This window comes from Alligator sinensis, unplaced genomic scaffold (assembly GCF_000455745.1).
Source record: "Alligator sinensis unplaced genomic scaffold, ASM45574v1 scaffold1509_1, whole genome shotgun sequence".
In the NCBI taxonomy this organism is placed as follows: Eukaryota; Metazoa; Chordata; order Crocodylia; family Alligatoridae; genus Alligator; species Alligator sinensis.
The window spans coordinates 203,841-216,982 of record NW_005842711.1 but is presented as its reverse complement, the minus strand read 5'-3'; the positions used below and the strand labels follow the sequence as shown (position 1 = coordinate 216,982).

Below are 13,142 nucleotides of genomic sequence, written 5' to 3'. Positions count from 1 at the left end.
GGGCCCAAGCCAGAGCCTGAGCGGCCTGCGGGGCAGACGCACTGCCCTCACTGGAGCTGCAGAGTCTTTGGACTAACTGGTGTTCATGATGGGGAGAAAAGCCCCCTCCCCATGGCTCAGGGACAAGTGCCCTGGGTGGGGGCGCAGCCCAGTGCTTCCCAGGTATCCTCTAGGGTCCTGTCTCTGAGCTGAAGGCTGCACCCCGGACTGCTCTGTTCCATGTAGTGCTTGTGGCCGGCTCCCCTGCTCTTGGCGAGTCGTTCTGGGGGAGCTGGGCCCTGAGGGCTGCTGAGCCCAGTGCTCAGAAGGCAGCTGCCCCTCTCCGGGAGTGACTGCAGCAGGGGTGTCGTGCTGGCTCCGGGGCAAGCGTCTGCATCCAAGAGGGGGCAGCAGGCAGTGCTCCCGGAAGGGCTCCGTCACTGAGCCTCGGCCACAGCCTGGGCCTCAGGTGCCACGGCCTCGCTGCGCAGGGGATCGACTTTGGAGAAATTCATTTCCAGGATGTGGCGCTGGAGATGCCGCACCCACTCCTCCTGGATGGAGAGCGGGCCCTGGAACTCCACCTCGCAGAACCTGCCCAGGAGAGGCCAGCGCATGAACCCCCGGCTCGGACCGCCGCGGGCGCCGGCTGCTGTGGCTCCGGCGGGGCCCCGCAGTGCTGGGCACTGCACAAACACAAGAGAGACAACCCCAGCCCCGGAGGGCTCGATCTCACGGTGCAGACATAGGAGGGGGGGCAGGGAGTGAGAGGGGCTGGCCCCACCAGACCAGGCTTGGGAGATGACCAGCATGGCAGCAGCACCCGCAGGCTGCCAGAAGGTGGCTGAACCTGAGCATGAGCTGGAGGCACAAACAGCCCTTTTGGGAGCCAAACTCAGACCAGAGTAGGGGACAGAGGTGCTGAAGGAAGGTTCTGTGCGGCTTGTTTCACAGGACACGTAGGAGTTCAAGAACACCCTGCTGGTCAAGGGGTGATGGGGAGGGGTTCCCCATGCATTGGGTAGGTGGGCCACTGGGAGGAGTGCAAACCCCTCCAGGGAAAGGGGCTGGGGACTCTGGCCAGGGTCTCATGGCCTGGGTGGGGTAAGTCAGCCTCTCCCCCACCCCCACCAGACAAACCTGCACTTGAGGGTGTACATGTTGCCCACAAACTTCACCAGGGACGTCTGTGGTGGCCGGGGCACCAGCGAGGGCACTGGCCGCATGCGGGGTGGGGGCTGGCGCGCCTCTTCCATCTTCTGCTGGAAGTCACTGGCCTCCTCCTCACGGGATGCTGGGGCCTCTGGGGGCCGGGCCTGTCTCCGTTCAAACTCTGGGGTGAAAGAGGAGGATTCAGACCTGGGTGGCACAGTGAGACGTGCCCCACAGGACCATTGCGGGCTTAGTTTCACCCCCCGCCACACGTTGCCCTGCCTCCTGGGGGCGTGACTAGCTGCATGGGGCCATACAACCAACCGATCTCCCCTCCATGCCTGCAGGAACACGTGACTGCGCAGCTGACTGCTATGGGAGGGAGGGAGGGGGGTGGGATGAACAGAGGCTTGCCTTGGAGGGGCCTACAGTCTGTCTGCGGTCTCCCCCCAGCCCCATTCCCATACTGCTAGGGAGAAGGGTCCAGGGTTGAGCCCCCGGCCTGGCCTGCCCGGGGCAGCTCTGACTCACTGTTGATGTTCTGGCGCTGGTGCTCTTCCACCTTGACCAGGGACAGAGGTGAGGTGATCATGGGCCGTTCACTGGCACCACCCCCATCCAGAAGCTTCCCGGGCTCGCTGTGCACCAACTCGCTTGCCAGGCTCTTGCCCACCAGGGCCATTCCACCAGGCTGCAAGCTGAGGGGCAGGCGCTTGGTTGTGGCTTCCTGCTCCCGGGCATGGGAGGCATTGCGAAACTTCTTGGTGAAGGGGCGACCACCTTGGATATAGCTGCGGTAGGCTCCGGCTTTCTGTGGCCGGTGCTTGATCCACTCGCTGAGGGTCTCAATGGGCGAGCCATTCACGCACCACTCGGTTACACCAAACTGGCGCAGATGGGCTCGGGCATGGCTGGCCAGTGCCTTGCGGTTCTCAAAGTACAGCCCACAGAGCTCGCAGCAGGCTTCACTGGCTGTGGGGAGGGGGAGAGATGAACAGGATGAGAGCTCACAGGGATGGGGAGGGGTGGCAAGGGGGGAACTTCCCCCTTCCCACCTGTCCTTCCCTCCCTGCCCCAGGATATGGGGCACTACAGTAGCCTTGGAGCCTGACTACCCAACCCCAACCCTTGGAGTCCCTGTGGGATCAGTGGCCTGCATCCAGCTGGAGAGACCCACCCCCACAAGGAAAGGGCAGGCTTTGGGCACCTGCTGGCTGCTCTGCAGGGCATGCACCACTGGCTGGGACACCCAGCATCAAAAATGTGCTCACGTGGTGTCAACAGGCTGCCTTGCTTAGGCTGCAGGGAGCTCTGGGATCCAGGTTGGGCAGGGAGGAGACTGGGTCCAGCCAGATGTTCAGGCTGGCCCCTTTCACATAACGACAGTGAAGTCAGGCAGGCAGAGCCCTCTGGAGATCACATCTAGTCCAACCCCCTATCTGAGGCAGGATCAGCCCCATCCAAACCATCCTATGCAAATTCTTCTCTCACCTACTACTGAAACTACACAGTCAACACTGTTACACAACCACAAGGCAGAGCACCCAGACCTGGCACAGGTAAAGCAGGGGAAGCAAGGGCTGTCAGTGCCTTGGTGTGAGGGTTACTAAAATATGCCTGAGAGATGCCAGGTAAAGGCCACACTCCTTGCAACAAAAGAAGGCAAAAACCACCCCCAGTCCATATTGGTTTGACAATGGGTTAAAATTTCCTCTTGACCCCCACCACCCCCTCCAATGCAGTGTTCAGTCTGACCCTAAGTGGAGAGGAAAGACTCTAGCCAGGAATCTTTGGGGTTGAGTCCCAGCAGGAACACTCAGCCCAGTCACCATTCCCAGCCTGGGCTGCAGCCAACACCCAGTGCCTCTGAGGGAGACTCCTTCCCAGCAGCAAGAGCCCCGATGCCCTCTAGCATTTGGCTGTAGCCAGCCAGTTCTCTGGGGTATGGCCCAATTCCTCTGGACTCACCACCACCCCCACTGTGGACACAGTGCCCAGTGTTGCAGCTGGGGCCTCAGCCCAGCTCCCCAACACCCCCATCCCCACTTACATGTGTGCGCAGGCTTTTCGTGGACAGACTTGGTCTTGAAGGGCAGCTCAGTCTGGATGTAGGCCTTCTGCTTCATCTCCGTGTGTCCACCCAGACGGTCGTCTTGCAGGGGCCGTTTGGCGGACAGCGGCGTCAGGAAGCCACCTGGGGACTTGCTGGTGAGCGGCGTGAGCGAGAGCTCACGACCCAGGCTGGAGCCACCTGGGCCGGGCTTCCCTGGTCGCCCACCCAGTGGAGACAGTGCCATGGCGTGCAGAACCTTCCCAGGGGACTTGGGGTCAATCCCATCCTCACCCAGCAGCTTGGGGGGCTCGATGCTGGAGGCGTGTGGCTCCTTCTTGATGATGCACGGCTTGGACTTCTTCTTGAGGATCTCACGGAGGGTGTCAATAGGAGAACCGTTGACAGACCACTCGGTCACTCCCATCTGTCGCAGGTGGGACCGGGCGTGGCTGGACAGGCCCTTGCGGTTCTCAAAGAACTCGCCACAGAACTCGCAGCGGATGTCCCGCACAGGGTCAGCTCGTGAGGCTGTGGGGAGTGGGGATTGGTATCAGTGGGAGGAGACTGTGCCCTGTGACTGGGCACATCCCTTCGCCATCCCACACACACGCAGGGACAGCAGGCAGAGCAAGGGTGGGTAAGCTTGCAGCTACAGACCCCCCCCAAAGCAGGGAGGCACCTGGGCTCTCAACCACAGCTAAATGGAGACAGATGCCAGCACCTGCCCTTCTCCAGCCTGGCCCAAAGACTCCTGATGAATGTCACCAATGCTGTCCTAACCCTCCCCCCAAAACCAGGTAAGTACAGTCCCCAAAGTAAAAAACAGCTTGCCCAAAAGATCTCCTGGCTTTTGGGCCATGCTCCACCCCAACCATAGGTAGACACCAGGATTCCTGTCACCCAAAGGCCTTGCTTTATGTATGACAGCTTCCTACTTTCCCACCACAGGTCCTGCCTGTCAGGACAGGAATCTCTACCATCAGTGCAGGCAGGGCGGCTGCTGCTGGCACTTACAGAGGTTCAGGGGAGACATCTCGTCCCGCGGGGACCAAGCCCGGTCAGAGGGATGGTGCTCGCTGTGGAGGCCACCTGATAGCATCTCCCGCTTGATCTCCACCCGCATGTGGTCCTGCTTCAGCTTCTTCTGCAAGGAGGTTGGGGAGAGCCCAGGGAACATCTTCCTGGCGGTTGGGGGTGGGGAGGAGGTAGGCGACTGTCCCATGGGACTCCCTGGCTGCTGGACCTTCTTGGAGAGGGTGGCCACATGCAGGTCCCCAGGACCACGTGGCTCCAGTGACCCCATGCCCAGGATGGCCTTGGCCATGGCTTTCTGCCCTGGTGCGAGTGGGTTGGAAGCACCACTCCGGGGCTGACCCCTGCGCTTGAGGATCTCGCGCAGGGTGTCAATAGGGGAACCGTTGACGTACCACTCGGTCACCCCCATCTGCCGCAGATGGGACCGGGCATGGCTGGACAGGCCTTTGCGGTTCTCAAAGTACTCGCCACAGAACTCACACCGGATGTCCCGCACAGGCTCTGCCCCCGAGGCTGAAACAAGGAGGGGAGAGGGGGGTTACCTTGGCATGACACAGTGCTGGGATATCAGCAAGAATGTCCCCTAACACATGGCACAGGTTGGAGACTCTGTACCATAGTGAAGATACCCCAGAGAGAAAGAGAAGACTCAGGTCATCGATGGATGCCTGGGCAGCACAACAGATGTTGGGGATGGCCGTAAGGGAGGGAAGCAGCTACTCTGTGAACATCCAGAACAGACACAAATGCCAGAGGTTTCCCTTGCTGGCTCTTGCAGGCAGGTGGCCTGGGATGAGGTAGTTGCTTTGGTGTCTCTGGGTATATCCTGGAGGGAGCATTCCCTACCCCAGGCTGCTGAAGCATGTGCCTGTAGGCTGAGTTCCCCGTGGGGACAGTGACCTGCAAGGATATGCACACATGCCCCTTCAAGTCTCCTCCCCCCCAACCCCAAACAGTCTTCCCTGGCAGCTCAGCAGCACATGCTCCTGCCATGCCAGTCGGCAGCACTGTGCACTGAAGGCTGAGCATGCCCTGGCTAATCCATGTGCTAGGTACCCAGCTTTTGGCACCCTCCACCCCCAGCCCCCTGCATCTGCAGTGTTCCTGCCTGCGGAGTGCTCCGGGAAGCCCTGGTTTTCAGCATGTGCTGGAGTGGATGGAGGATTCGCACAAAACATAACATATTTGCCACCACAGAAAGCCACAGGCTGAGCCATGCAGTCTCCTGCAGTGAATGCTTAGCGGTGAATGAGTGCAAGTCAACAGGCTGTCAGGATGGGAGCTGGGCAGTACGATATCGCCAGCTCAGAGGAGAGAGAGCACACGGCGGAGCTGGACCTGGTGCTTGGCTCTCCCTGCCCAAGGGGAAAGGAGCAACCCCCAGATGTGTGCCCTGAGGTGCAGTACGACAGCAGCTTGACCCCCTCCCGGAGTGGGCTCCAGCCCCCTGAATGCTGGCTTGACAGCAAGGATGATGGATCCTGGTCCCCTGTGGCCAGCTCAGATGAATGCATGCAGCACTGGGCAGCAGGGGCCGGGCCCTGAGAAGCAGTGATAATGCCCTAGAAAGAGCAGAAACTGCCATACCCTGAACTGCTCTGAAAGGGAGTGGCTCAACCAGCCAGGGATCTACCCGGGAGCATCTCAGGACCCACTGGGCTTGAATGCTCTAGTGGGTATCTAAGACTATATGGGGCAGGAGAGGGCCTGGACTGCAGTGGGAAGGCCGCACATATGCCCTGCCAGGGACAGGCCAAAAGCAACACACTAGGAGCCAGCCACGAGAACCAGGAAAGGTGATGCTTACAGGGAGGAAAGGCAGGCCACCAGTAGAGTACATTCCAGTTCCTGCCTAACAGAAGTCTCCACTGGGTACAGGACAGGGCTGGGACTCTGGGCTTCACAAAACAAGGACTGGGAGGGGGAGTAGGGGTGGGGAGAGAGGAGGCTGTGTTGAGAGGGAACCTACAAAGGTTGAGTGGAGACATCCCAGCATCTGAAGCCCAGTAGGCGGAGGAGGAAAGGTGCTGTTTCCTGTGCAGGCTGGCCCCGGCTGACAGCCTGTGGGCTTGTGGCTTCAGTTTCTTGGCTGGTGGAGGGGAGTGAGGTGGAAGCCTGGCTGGCTCTCTGCCCAGGGGCCGTGGTGGTGGTGGTGGTTTCACGCCTGCTGTGGGCGCTGCAGCAGCCGAGCTCTTTGGGCTGGGTCTGGGGGAGGCCCCCAGCTCTCCTAACGCCTTTCTCTCACTAGGGAGGAGAGAGGACAGACGGCTTTTGAAGTCTTCGCTTTGGATGAGGTCATTTAACACGTCAATGGGGGATCCTTTTGCATCGGGGTCGGTCACGCCGAGGTGTCTCAGGTGGGCTCTAGCGTGACTCGACAAGCCCTTTCTGGTTTCAAACCAGGCACCACATAACTGGCAGTCAAGGTCTCTGCCCGAGTCACTATCTACAGCTGCGAAAAGAAAACACATTCATCACAATATGGACGGGCACTGGGGCGCATGGCTGTGGAGCACCGGGGATGGCCCTGCCCGGACCTCGCCTGGGCCGTCTCTCCACCCTAGCATAAGAGTGAGGAATGTGCTGGCCAAGGGCCGTGCTTCTGCCGCTGCCCACAGGGCTATGTTGGGACTCCACTGGAAACCTGCCACCTTGGGGCTTCACACTTGCAGCATCTCCATGGAACACGCAACAAATCTCTCTAAACAGCTGCAATAAAATCAGAGTGGCCAGGGGAAAAACACCTAGTTGTCTGACCACTGGCTCCACTGTTCCTGACCAGCTGCAGCTAAGCAGTCCTTCCCACTGCCATCGACGGCCTGGGCCTGGTGCCCGACACCCCTTGAATGCTGGAGCTCCGAAGTGTCAGAGGGCCATAGGCAACTGTAGCTGCCCCCTCCAGGGTTGCCACTGTTCGAGTCTCACCTAGTTGTAGGCCAGAAATGGCAGAAAGAGAATCAGACTGAAGGGATCTTAAGGGCTGGTGATTTGTGACAAGACAGGATGACTCGTGGACCTCTTGCACTGAGGACCTGGCTATCCCCAGTCCTAGCTGTTTAAAAGGGTGCTCATTTGAGCACGCAAGGGCCAACTGCAGCAAGCTCCGAAACATCATTCCGTCTCCTCCCCTGGTCCCTGCAGCAGAGGAGGGCTTGGACCAATTCTGAACACCCCCTGCTTTATATAAAGTGATTTTGACTAAGGGAGTTGATGTCCCCTTCCACAGCGTCACCCTGCAACAGGCCCCGCAGGGTTAGGCAGGGCTGGGGCTTTTCAGAAGCCCTGGAAAGCCTGTTCACTACTGGCTGACAGCAAGGACAGGGAACTCAGTGCTGGACACAGGCAGCGCTGTACACAAGCCAGGTCCAAGCACGTCTGTGCAAAAGGTCCACCTCATGCAGCTGCGGTGGCAAGACCTCTTCCATGCAAATCTAGCAGCGTCAAGCAGGCAGGATGTCACAGCAATAGCCAAACTGTGGGCACATGACTGGGTGTCCACGGGCTGGACAAGCATCTGCTTGCCCAGCTGGCTTCTATAGCCTCACGAAAGAGCCATGCACAGCTACTGATCTCAGCTGGAGGCCAGCACACATTGCAGCTGCCTCGGCGATTTGGACAACTGGTCTAGGCTCAGTCCTTGTAAGCAGTGCAGACAGACGAGGAAGGGCAGTGGTGCGAGGAACTGAGGGTGGGAGTTGGTCAGAGACATGTGTCAGGCAGACACCTGGTTTTCCTAGCAGTTACTTTACAGCCTCTTTCCTGCCTGTGTAGGAGCAGCAGAATTGGCTGCCTCTACCCCTGACATGCCAGATGGAGTCAAGGCACCTCTGCACTGGGGTGGAACAGACCCCATAAGGTGCTGTTAAGGATGAAGGCATGAGGAGGGTGGTGGAAGAATTGAGTGGAATGTGGAGGTTAGACCATTCAGAATGGCTGCGCAGGCCACAGTGCCTCCCCTGCTGGCGTCTGCTTGGCTGGTGGGATGGGGAGCTGTGAAAGTCCAGATGCAAACGGATGAGACATGGCACACCGATGCAGACAGACTGACTGTGCTCTCACTGGATGGCCCAGCCTAGGGCATGGGCCAAAGAGGCCAAGCAGACTGCTCAGGGCTTGCAGAGATTGCCTCAGGCCAGACCTGCCCTTGGGGAATGGGGTGGCTGGGACAGCAGTCCTGCTATTACTGCTGGCCTCAACAAGCCAAAGCAAGGTTGTGCAAGAAGCTACGTATGAAGGAAGACTGAAATTGAGATGGAAAAGCAACAGAGCTAAGGTATCTGGGCTGACACACCCTCCAAACATGCTGCTAGCTGGCACAGGAGAGCTTCATGAAGCAGAGGGTGTGAGGGGCTGAGGAGGTACCTGGCTGGGGCCCCTGGGTCCACTGTCAGTTCCTGTGGTAGGCTGCACTGAACTCCTTGGTCAGGGCCAGGCAGAGCTGAAGTCTCCCTCAGACTCAGCGTGCTGCGTTGCATCATGCTGGACTAACTCTTTTGCAGATCCCTGGGCTCTGAGTGTGTGCAGAGCAGGGGTCTAGCAAGCTGCAAGGCTAGTACAGTCCTGGATGGTCTAATGTCCCGCCACATTGGTTGGTGTCTCCCAAAGGGCTCTGGACTTCCCATAAGAGGCGGGGCACTGAGGGGACAGGGATGTACTGAAATCTGGCACGCGGCATGCTGCAGGATGCTTCGCTTGGAGAAGGGTAGGGGTGCACTGCTGGCAGGACTCCTCAGGCCCAGAACAGAAGCACTCAAGCAGGTGGATGCATAGGCGCCTTGCAGCCATGAAGCCCTGAGGAGATGGTGTGCTCTGCTCCCCCAACTGTAACAACTCCGAGATCCAGCTTTACTAAGACCTCTTCAGAGAGGGCAGGAGAGGAGTCCACACTAAACCAAGCAGAGGTGAATCCCCTCCCCTATATGCTATGACCACACACACCAGGGGCAGGGAGGGATTCACATAGCTGTGAATAAGAGACAGGCACCCCCAACCCAAGTCTGCAGATCTCTGCCCCCCACATTGGTTTGCAAGGCAAGGATGCTGGCAGCCAGGTGAGAGAAACAGTCGCTTTGGGTCCTCCCCCACCCACGGAAAAGTACTGGCAGATCCCTCATTGCACCCTCCCACCCAGGATGGGATATAGAGCTTCTGGCTGATCCATGCCAGGGGTCATGATGGTATGCTCAGCAAGGCCAAGCAAAATAGGCTGCCCAACCCACCAGCAGCTGTGCCACAGTCAGCGAGGGGGCCTACAGCCCCAGGTCCCTGCCCCAAGCCCAGGGGGAAACGACAAAGGCAAAGGGACTCACTCAGATTCAGGGGCCCTTCGTCCTCAGGCTGCGGCCACTGTGCTTTTGGGGAGCTCTGCAGGGGGCTCAGAGGCAGCTTTGGGGGCTTGTCCTCGGGGTTCTTCAGAGGAGGAGATCCCGAGAGCGAGGGAGGCACCTTCTTGAGGATGGGGGAGCCCGGCTGTGAGAGGTTTTTCGAGGAGAAACCCGGTGGGGACTTGATGGCCTTGTTGATGGGGGCGTCGGGCGGGCGCTCGCCCACCTTGCCGAGAGCCAGAAGTGCAGGCCGTGGGGAGCCAGCTGTCCCCTCCTTGGGGGAGCTGGACTTCTTCCCAAGCGTTGGGGACATGGGGCTGCCATCGGGCTTGCCCTTCTGCTTCATCAGTTCGTAGAGCAGGTCAATGGGGGCACCGCTGCTCTCTGACTCAGCCACACCAAGCTGGCGCAGGTGGGAGCGGGCATGGCTGGATAGGCCCTTGCGGGTCTCGAAACAGGCGCCACAGACCTCGCACGTTGTGAGGTTTTGGGCTGCAAAGAGGAGCAGGTGTCAGAGAGGGTGGGGCTCACACCAGGTGCCTGCACTGTCCAGAACCTGCAGGCAGGCAGCCACCCCCACAGCACTGTGCCAGCTGCTCTAGCCACCCCACCCCTCCCTGCCATCTTAGCCACCTCCCTTCTGGATGGCAAAGCATTGTCCTGAAGGCTCCCTGGGGCAAGGGACTATTGCAGTGATAATTAGAGCTGCCCCACACCCTCCACTAGGGCTTCTGGATACCCCTGAAGCAACCAGCAGGGAGCAGAGAAAAAGTAGCAGAAGAGAGGTGCAGCATGTCAGGCCCAAGGCAGCAAAGGGATATGGCAGCAAAAGGCCAAAGTTTGAGATCTGTGCAGGAACAGCAGAGCTGGTGCCCCTGCAATCAGCTGCTTTTTTGCTGTGGCCTGACCTGCTGGGGGTAGGGGGTGGGGTGGGGTGTGCGCGCAAGGTCTGTGACTCTCTCTTTACACCTGTTGCTCGGTTATACTTCCAGCTGCTCAGCACGGGCTCTTGGGCACTACTTCCAGACACAACAAAGTCCCCTCTGAAGCTGGGATGCAGATACTTCTGAGGAGAAGTGTGAATCTGCAAGCCCTCCAGGCACTGCCTGAGCTTGGGGCACTGTGCTGGTGCCCCATAGCCATGTCTAGGCCCCTCTTCCATGTCTGGTGCCTAGTATGCAGTGAGTGTTGCCAGAACAAATACCCATTCTCTTTCCTTAAAATTTCAGGTCTTTCCACCTCACTCCCTGGCCTGCTGTTCCTGTCACCCTAAAGAGCTGGCTTGGGTGGGCAGTGCTTTTGCAAAAACAATTGCCCATTGAGAATAAGATGGTTATTAAAAAAAAAGAAAAAAATTACATGAATTTAAGAATAAAATAACTCTCACGAGGTCCCTTCCAGCCCTAAACTTCTGTGAATCTGAAATGGCCTCCTCCATGGTTCTTGGAAGAAAGACTTCCTTCTACAGGAAAAAGTGCCAGCTGTGGTGGGAAGGCACTTACTTTTGGAGTCCTGGGGGTCTGGCTTGCTTCCCGGTGGCTCAGGAGACAGCTTGGTCCCTATTCGGTTTGAAGGCTGATCCAGCTGACCAGGGGGAGCACTCTTCTTTGGGAGGGGTGGCAAGCCCAACTCAACTGCCACCATCTCATCCTCCTCAGAGGCCATGACTGCCAAGAGAAGGGAACACTGTAAATAGTGAAGTGTTAACAAAACTCACTCAACAGAAACCTGAATAAAGGTTAAGCCGCTCTGCCCGCCATCAAAATGCCCTAAAAGTTATTCATTAGCTTCCTGTTACCAAGACCGAAGAATGGAAGTGACAAAAGCCTCCCGGCTCCTGCCAGCTATTCATGAGAACAGAAGAAGCTTTACAGGTAAGTTTACAGATAAGAGATACTGTTGGGCAAATCTGGCTGTCATCAACAGGCCAAAAACCATGGGCTCACACATGCATTGGATGGGATCACATTACCAATCACCACTGCACTGGGATGTAAAGGATTCCTCTGGAAACTGCCCGCTCCCTCAGCAGCATATGGTCCACCCCTTCCCTTCCCTTCTGGACATGGTCCAGACCTACACTGGGCTTGGCACTGGGCAGACAGCCCTGCCAGCCCCTACCCATCTATTTGTTGCCAGTGAGGTAAGAATATACACATCACTGATGTAACAGCATTTTACAAACTAGTACAACTTGTCATGGACCCTTAGAAATTACAGTCCTGTCAGCACTTTGTAGGGATCAAAGAATTATTAACCACATCAAACAGAGCTTGCTAACATGACAGGGATACTGATACTCAGACCAATGGGCACTGCTCTCTGCAGTGGTTGTAAGATTAAATGGATAAAGGCAACAGAACTGACAAGAGACCTTAGGGAAGGGCAAGGGCAACAGGGCTAGTGATGTTGCTTTGGGGAAGCAGATCATTTATTTAGGCTGTTTTCCATCCGGGTGTTTCATTTCCAATGCGAGCCTGCTAGAGAAAAAAAAGCTGCTCTCTCTTTTCTTGGTGGCTGTACAGGACAGGGCTGGAAGCAATGGCCTCAAGCTGCAGCAGGGTAAATTCAGGCTGAAGAACAGGAAGAACTTTCTGATTGTGAGAGTGGTCAAGCACTGGATAAACAGTCTTCAAATACCTGAAGGGCAATTATAGAAAGGATTGAGATGTGCTTTTCTCTGTGGGTGTAGGGGACAGAACTAGGAGCAAAGGCTGCAAACTGTACCAAAGGGAATTTAGACTGGAGATTAGAAGGAATGTTCAGACACGGACAATGGTCACACACTGGACAGAAAACAGACACTGGGCTGGCATGGTTTCGTCAGCGATGATCCTGCCCTGAGCAAGGGGTAGGACTAGTCTAGTGTTTCTGAACTGCTTTTGTACCAGGACCCATTTGTAAACATGGACGGCCAGTCCCAACCCGCTGCCCCTCACTTCCAACCCACTGCCCCCTGTCCCCAGTGCATGGGGCAGGGGTGGGTGTATGGGGCGCAGGGGTCCGCATGGGGTATGAAGGTGTGTATGGTACATGGGGGGCCTCCAAGCAACCCCTCGCAAGCTGGAACTCTGCTAGCCTACAAGGGAAAAGCCAGTTTCCTGTGTTTTTCTCTTTTAAAGGAGAATCCATTTTTAAAGTTTGTTTGTGATCCTTTCATATATTCTCACTACCCCACAGGTTGAGAAACACTAGACTAGACCTCACAAGGTCCCTTCAGATCCTATGATCTTAGGGACACAGCTAAGATGACTGCTGACAAAATGGATAAAAAAAAGCAATAGGCTTTGAGGAGCCTATAGACGACAGTGTCACCAGGCTAAGATCGCTGGGCCCCACGGAGAACGTTAGAGAATGAGTAAAAGGAACAGCTAAGACAAAGATGGATTCGAGCAGCTTGTACAACCCCCGCGTTGCTCTGCCTAGTTCCTGGACTTGTCACCTGCTTGACAGCCGTTTAAAAAAAGGAGCAAATACAAGCTAAAGCAGGCAGGTCCCTATGGCTCAGGCTATGCCCAGTCCCGGCAGAACGCACTGCCGCTCACACCCGAGCCACCAGGAACCAGTTACCCAGGAAGCTGCTACGTCCGGCTGCTGCA

General features: G+C 57.3%; 1 protein-coding gene across 7 annotated transcripts in view; it reads right to left on the bottom strand.

Annotated features, from left to right (window-relative positions):
- Nucleotides 1–6: 6 nt before the first annotated feature.
- The window catches only part of WIZ (widely interspaced zinc finger motifs), a 106,918-nt gene continuing 93,782 nt past the window's right edge, over nucleotides 7–13,142 (bottom strand). For 4 of the 7 annotated variants that reach the window (XM_025216177.1, XM_025216178.1, XM_025216183.1 and 1 more), the window contains 8 exons: nucleotides 11,046–11,210; nucleotides 9,529–10,035; nucleotides 6,189–6,671; nucleotides 4,199–4,732; nucleotides 3,182–3,712; nucleotides 1,663–2,103; nucleotides 1,120–1,312; nucleotides 7–665 (listed from right to left, as the gene is read on the bottom strand). In XM_025216177.1, the coding sequence (XP_025071962.1) occupies nucleotides 491–665; nucleotides 1,120–1,312; nucleotides 1,663–2,103; nucleotides 3,182–3,712; nucleotides 4,199–4,732; nucleotides 6,189–6,671; nucleotides 9,529–10,035; nucleotides 11,046–11,210 (3,029 nt within the window). In that variant the 3' untranslated portion in view covers nucleotides 7–490. The remainder of the gene's footprint in view (nucleotides 666–1,119; nucleotides 1,313–1,662; nucleotides 2,104–3,181; nucleotides 3,713–4,198; nucleotides 4,733–6,188; nucleotides 6,672–9,528; nucleotides 10,036–11,045; nucleotides 11,211–13,142) is intronic. The other 3 variants (XM_025216180.1, XM_025216179.1, XM_025216182.1) reach the window with 3 other exon arrangements.